A 7548-nucleotide genomic window follows, 5' to 3' on the forward strand; every position below is an offset into this window, starting at 1 on the left:
GTTGTGGGTAGCTGGCGAGTGTCAGCTGACCCTGCGCCCCAGCTGCCCCGGTGCTTTTCTGACCGGAAGAGGGTTGTGCTCCTGTGACTAGTTCTATCCCTCAAAATCCCCTATTTCTGCAGTAGGCAATTCCAACCTCAAAACAAGTCTAACCACATCCCTTTCCTATCCTCAGGGCCCCGCAGTGCTTCCAGAGTAGAATCTGCATAGTGTGCAAGGTTCTCCCAGTGCTCATCTCCCTACCTTCTTGTTCCATCCTCCTCCTTCTCCCCATCCTCCCCTCCTCCTTCTCCCCCTCCTCCTCACCTTCCTCCTCCCCCTTCCCCCTCCTCCTCCCCTATTCCTCCTCCTCACCTTATGCCCCATCCTCCTTCTCCCCTTCCTTATCTTTCCTCCTCCTCACCTTCCTGCCCCATCCTCCTCCTCGTCCCCACCCCTCCTCTTCTAAACATTGTGTTTATAGTTCAGACCCTTTCTGAGGACAAAGAGCTAGGAAAAACCACTCTCCTTGAATTCCTTTCAAATTTCTGCTTTCCCTGGTTGTATCCATTTGGACCAAAGGGCCCCTCCTGGGTGTTGGAGCTCCAGATGCAGTTTCCTGCTCCATGATCCCACAGTGCACTCTGCCGCCTTCACCATAGCATCTCCATGCTAAAATGCTACTATTCCTTCCTGATTCAGTCCTCGTTAGATCATGCTCCATGGTGGATGCTCACACACCATGCCATGCAGAACTGGAGAGCTCCAGGGTATGCCTGCTCCTCCACAGAACTTCAAGCAAACAATGTCCTCAGCCAGGACATCGCAGGGTCACATGATCACACTGGTCACTTAGGGATCTGGTTACAGTGCAGAGTCCAGCAGTGTAGACATGCATTTCTTCCAGGGTCCTATATGATGCTGACACTCTGGTCCATGGGCCACCAGATACGACTTGGGTGGTTAGAGTCATGAGCAGGATATTTGCAGGTTAATTCATCTCATGCTAGAAAAGGCCATCTTGTTTTGCAAGAATGCTACTAACTGGTCAGAGATGAGCTGTGCTGTTTATTAATCCGTTCTCATAACACTCATCATCCTGGAGTTTTATCTGTATTTTTTGGCTTGTTTGTTCGAAGGAGACCGTAATCAGTCCACTTGTGAGCCTGTGCCTGCACAGCTGCAGTCCCCGTCTGTGTTAGCCAGCTTTCTGCTGCTGGAATAAATATCCAAAGATAACGCAACTTTAAAAAATGAGCAGTTTATTGCGGGAAGGGTTGGTTTGTTAACAGCTGGCAGTGTTGCTTTGGGCCCTGTGACAGAGCAGGACATCGCAACAGGTGCCGAGTCAGAGGAGCCTGCTTACCCCAGAGCAGCTGTGAGGTAAAGAGGAAAAGGAGGAACCCAGTACCTCCAGGAGCACACCAATATCCCCTTCCAGGACTGGCCTAACATCCTTCCGCTAGAACACCACCTCCTGAAGATTCATCCACTTTGCTATGGTAACAACTGAGAACCATGCCAAAACCACATGGGTCTTTGGGGAATCCTCAAGACCCAAACCACAGCATCAGCACAAACAGTGAAAACGTCCTTATCAGCAGCCTTTGTGTGGAGGCCAAGAACTAAGGGCTTTTTTTTTTTTTTTTTTTTTTTAAAGGAGAAAAAAAATCTCAATGCAGAATCCATATTCTGTTTGGGAACCAAAAATCTTGGAAGAAGAAGAGAGGCCAACAGGATATAATCCACAAGACAAGGCCCCCTCATTTAATCCTTCTTGCATAATGACTCATCATTACTAGGTGTCTGCCAGGGAAGGCCTGGGTTCCTCGTGATTACTGTCATATTCTCATGGTGAGCAATGGAAAGCTACAGAAGAAGCGGAGACAGTGACAATGTCAAAGGTCTGGGGTCAGATTGCCACAGTTCCAGCAGCAGGTGAATGGTACTGACAGGTACTTGTAGACACGTGGGAAGGGGCTTCCATTTGAAGGAGCTGAGCAGGGCCTGCACAAGCTTCCAGCTAAACCAGGCGTTTTACCCCAAGGTTGACACTCAGATCAAAGAGTCAGCAATCACAGCTAGGCATGGCAAATGAGGTTTTCCAGAGACATCCCAGGGCTCTTAGTCATCTGTAATTCTGACCAGCTGTTCTAAATGCACCCTCTCATGTCATGTAAGGTTGCAGGGGCTTAACAGGTCATTTCTGGGAAGGAAAAAAAAAAACCTTCCTGGCAAAATGGGTTCTTAATATACAGACTGTTAATATACAGACCATGGTTCCTTTTCAGGAAATTCAAATTGCTTATACATTGTGGAATGTTCGAGAATTTTAAAAACTGTTTGCTGTTTCTTTTTAAAGAGGCAAAACAACAAACTGTTTTTTCAACAATGCAACTTGCTTTCTGCGGCACTGACCTCCCATGTCAGCCACACTGTCCCAGGCACAAGCCCTGCTGGATGCTGCCGCTGACATGAACACAGCTCTAATTTTGTGGGGTTTGTTGTCCCTCGTGCCACTCTCTGCCTTGTCTCTAACTCTTGTTTCTCTTCTGTGATGACTCTGCTCTGCCATCCCTTCACTTAGCTTGCCATCACTAAGTGCCAGGGACTGTCCTGGGAATGTGATGGGCCCAGCAGAGATGCTCCTGGCAGCATCATCAAGTGCATGGGCCCTTAGAACAGGGTGAGAGCCCAGAGGGAGTGGCCCAGGAACCACAAAGTATATACAGTAGGCGGGGTTACTCAGCCGCGATGGCTAATTTTCATTGTCAGCGTCACTGGGTTTAGAGTCACTATAACCCATCTGCAGGTGTGTCTGTGTTTCCAGAGAGCCTTAACTGAGGTGGGAAGACCCACCCTGAAGGCTGGTGCAGCCAGACTGTATGAGCTGGGGTCCCAGACTGACTCAAAAGGAGGCTGAGCAGCAGCATGGACCTCTCTCTGCTTATGACTGCAGATGGCAGGGGGTGGGGGAGAGGTGACCAGTTCCCTCAGCTCTTCCCACCATGTATGCCCCTCCATGATAAATGGTACCCTCAAAGTGTAAGCTACAGTAATCCCTCCCCCACACTCAAGGGAGTATACACAAATAGATGGCCAAATAAAATGGTTTAAATGGCCAAAATATATACTTAATCAGGAAGCTCTTCACAGTTACAGTGAAATGCCTGTCTAGTGAAATAATGTGTCCATTATCTCCCTCTTGCCTGTGTGCATGTGAGTGTGTAAGGGTATGTGTACACGTGAACTGTATGTGTGAGGGCCAGAGAACACTTCAGATGTCATTCCTTATTCCTTAGATGTTATCCATTTTATCTTTTCTTCTCTCTCTCTCTCTCTCTCTCTCTCTCTCTCTCTCTCTCTCTCTCTCTCTGTTGTTTTTGAGACAAGGTCTCTCACTGGCCTGGAGCTTACCAAATAGCCTAGGCTGGACGGCCATTGAGCTCTAGAAACCTGTCTGTCTGCCTCCCCGGTGCTGGGATCACGAGCATTTGCCGTGATGGCTGGCTTTTTTAACAGGGGCTCTAGGGCTTGAACTCAGATCCTCGTGCTTGCAAGGCAATCGACTTTGTGGCTGAGCTGTCTCTCCAGCCTGTCCCACTTGCTTCTTATACACATCAAGTTGTGCTGTGCTCTATGCAACCTTAAATGACTTCTCCCGTGTCTGTGACCACTCTGTGACTACACATGTGACCTGTGACCACTCAACTGTCTCTTGAATGGTACTAACTCCGGTGACTGATGCTTACTGCAAACTCCTCAGGGTGAATGAGATTTGATAGCTATTTTTTAAATTTCCTTTCTAATTCCTGACATGATCTTAAATGTATATAAGGATTTACTTACATTTTGCATTTGCTTTTTCCCCCATGACTTCGTTATTCTCTCTTAAACTATATATTACCAGTCATCTCAGCATGTATGAAGAATTTCTGCATTAAGCCCTTAAGAAGAAATACAATATCATGGTGCCCATTAGATGCCCCACCTCACCTCTTCCCTCGTGGAGTCTGGCATTTGGCTTAGGGGATATGGAGCAGACTCCTTTCCAATGCCCAGCTCCTGGGCAGGTTTCAGGTCTCTCGTCTATTTAGGCCATAGGCCTGCAGGGGCTAGAGAACTCATCACCAGTGCCTGTGTTGATCCGCTCCCCTGGAGTGCTACCTTTGCCCCTGCACTCCACCCCAGGCTGTGGAGCGAGGCAGAGGTGGGGGATGATGGGATATTCTGTTTATCTTCTTCCTTTATAGTCATTCTTTAGATGTCACAAAGTGTCCATTTTCCTGACACTGACTTCCCAGGCTCTCCTCTTTTACTAGAGACCTCAGTAGTCATAAAGGACCTGGGGCATTGCTTCTCTGGCTTTTAAATATATGCGTGATGCCACAGTGCATCTTCCTGCAGCTTCTTCTGGCTTGATATTCTCTTTGAGACTCATATGTGTTTATGAATGCAGCTCAAGTTATTGGTTTGACTGCCCTGAAATATCGTTATATGCATATGATACACTAGGATACATGGTTGCTTTTAACTCTGTCACAACATATAGTTTCCTATGGTTCCTGTGTATATGTGTGAAAGCTTTATATATCCACCTAGTGATGGAGCTGAAGGATATTTAGATATGGAACAGATATTGCTTCAGTGTTGCCCCGCGTTGTAACAATCTTCCACCAGCGGTGTGGTGTCTATTGGTTCATATTCTTGGACACCATTATCGCTATCAGATTTAAGGGTCTGCTGTAGCCTTCATGCTTCCATTAAGACACACTGACAAAAGTTCTTAGAGAAAAACAAAACTATTAAATAGACTTTGTTTTAGAAATTTCCAAAGCAATAACTGGCTACTTAAAATTAACCGACTGTGTTATTTTTCAATTATATGAAAGACAACGGTCACAGTAAGGAAAACTATGTGGAACAAATATGAAATTGTCCGTGTGTTATCCCACCAGCATATTCATTTTCACATGCTCATTGGTTTGGCATTTACTTGTTGCTTTAACCAAATCAAGTGATTTTTATTAGAATATAATAATTGTACAAAATAATGGGTTTCATTATGCCATTTCCAGACAGCATGTAAAAGACTCTGATAACATTCACCTCCTCTGAATCTCCTTTTATTCCCCTCTCCCCTCCAAATGTGCTTTACTTCCCATCCTCTTAATCCCCCAGTCCTGGAATTCCACATATGGGAGAAGACATATAAAGCCGGCTTATGTCGATCAACACGAACGCCTACGGTTCTGTCCATCTTCCCACAAGTCACATGACTTTACTCTCCTTTATGCCCCAACAGTACTCCACTGCCTGCGTTCTCCATGTTAAACTGACTGTGTAACTAATTCACTACTGCTTTGTCTTGTCCTGTATGTGTGTTTCCTAAGTAGGTTTAATGTGCTTTCCTGGGCTTGTATTCTAAAGGGTCTGAGTGAGACTACAGTTAATAAGAATGCACAGAATAAGTTTCTGGGTCAGACTTGGGTTTGTTGTTATTGTCTTGTTCTTTTTCCGTTTTAGAGTCTGTTTTGATACACTGTTTGAGAATAGCTCTGTTTCCAGATTCACGTGTTGACATGATTTCTTTGGCAGCAAAACTCAAGTCCACACAATGCAAAGCACACTAAAATAGAAAACAAGTGTTCCCAGCAGGGGCGGGCAGCTCACAAGGCAGCTTCTCCTCCCCTTTCTCTGTTATGAATTTGTTACTCTATAAATGTCCCGGTAAAGAAAACCCACTGACTATAGGTAACCGGTGCTAAATGCAATCTCAGGGTTCTACGGGAACCAGCGACGCCGAGTTTAGGGTTGTATAAATGAGTAAAAAAAAAAAAAAGACAATTGGGACATTCCAATTACAAATTGTTTTTACTCGAGGGTCTAATTTGAGATGTATATATGATGGCGATCGTGACAAACATCTTCTTTTGGCAGACACTCATCCAAACTGATCAAAGCGAGTGAGCCAAGCTGTCACAGGGAAGCCTGTTGCCTCTTCTTGCTCAGTGTTCCCATTCCTCCTGAGAGATGAAACCCGGTCCTAGTTTTGAAGGTCTGTTCCTTGATGTCTCTATCCTGAAGAGTCTCTCCCTCAGGTTTGGGACTGAGAAGCAAATTTAGTTTTAGTTCCTGCCCCTACCCTTCTAATAAATGATTGGCACTTTCTGGCTGGAACTACTGCCGCAGGGAGTCCCATCTGCCAGCGAGCACTCTTCTCTCCTGAAAGCTCATCTTGCATCTTCGCCATCTGTAAAGCATGAAAGACACCCTGCTCTTAGCATCACGATATTGGATGACAGTATTTCCTCCTGAGCCTACTCCTGTAGGTGCCAGGTATGAAACAAACACAAGAAACAACGATAATCCTTGGTATCTTCAACAGTCAAACTAAAAGTCCAACCTAGAGTCATCTAGGAGGTCCATGGAGAAAAAAAAAAAAAAAAAAAAAACGTGACCATTGGTAAAACTGTATAATGCAAAGGACTGCAGACACAAGTCTCTCTGGTCTACCCATGATTTGAAATTCCCTGCTTAGTGGCTTTAGCAGATAGGATTATTATATAATCCTTTGAAGGAGGGTAATGACTGTTTGCAACGTGTGGCTCTGCTCAGAATTCCTGTGGCCTCTTCATGGAATTCATTTACAGGACAACATTCCTCCCCTATCCCCATCCACCTGCTCCTGACCTCCCCCCCATGTAAGCTTTTGGTTGCTAATACCAGCACCTACTATCTATCCCTCAGAGGGCGCTGTTGAGCGATAGAGTGGCTCAATGAGTCCTTGAGATGAATGGCCTTGTCCTGTAGCAGCTCTGGGTCCATCCATCAGCGATCTGGGCGGGAGGAAGACCCAACCAACCTCCAGCCTCTGTTCAGGATAGCTCTGCCTCCTAACTTAGAAAAGCCTAACTCCGGGCCAGGCCCAGGCTTTGGCTGCCCTCTATAGGACAGTGCTGGGATAGCACTTCATTTGGTGTCTTCTTCCCTAGGATGCGATGGAGGCGTCGCCTGATGGACTCTCTTGTGACTACTCCACGAATGGATCTCATGAACATAGGTTGTCAACTCAGGGAGCGCCTCAGGGGAAGGTATCTAAGTACCTGTCTCCATGGGAGAGGTCATGTCCTTTTGCCCTGCATCTTGGAAAGTTTCTAAATTTCTAACCCTAAATTTTCGTAACAATTTAAAAGTCACTAAAAGTATGTAACTGCAACATCCTGTAAAAGCTGACATTTAAAAATAAAGCTTCTGTGGGGGCCAGAGAGATGACTCAGAAGGGAAAAGTCAAGCCCGCTTGACTTGAGGTCAGTCCCTGGAATCCATGTGTGAAAGCCCCGTGAGGAAGCATGGGTTTAGAATCCCAGCATTCCTACGGTGAAGTAGGAAGCAGAGACAGGAGAATATCCCAGAAGCTTGCAGGCAAAGCCAACCTGGGGTATGTACCACTCCTCCTCCTCCCCCTCCCCCTTCTTCTCCCCCTTCTCCTCCTCCTCCCCCTCCTCCCCCCTCCTCCTCTTCTTTCTCTTCTTCTTCCTCCTCTTCTTCTTCCTCCTCTTCCTCCTT

The 7548-nt window shown here is 46.2% G+C and overlaps 1 protein-coding gene across 1 annotated transcript in view; it reads right to left on the reverse strand.

The window, feature by feature from the left end:
• Window positions 1–4949: 4949 nt before the first annotated feature.
• Col6a5 (collagen type VI alpha 5 chain) overlaps window positions 4950–7548 on the reverse strand; it is a 105612-nt gene continuing 103013 nt past the window's right edge. The window contains exon 41 of the mRNA XM_021172713.1: window positions 4950–6232. Coding sequence (XP_021028372.1) covers window positions 6213–6232 — 20 coding nt within the window. The 3' untranslated portion in view covers window positions 4950–6212. The remainder of the gene's footprint in view (window positions 6233–7548) is intronic.

Source organism: Mus caroli, chromosome 9 (assembly GCF_900094665.2).
Source record: "Mus caroli chromosome 9, CAROLI_EIJ_v1.1, whole genome shotgun sequence".
NCBI lineage: Eukaryota > Metazoa > Chordata > Mammalia > Rodentia > Muridae > Mus > Mus caroli.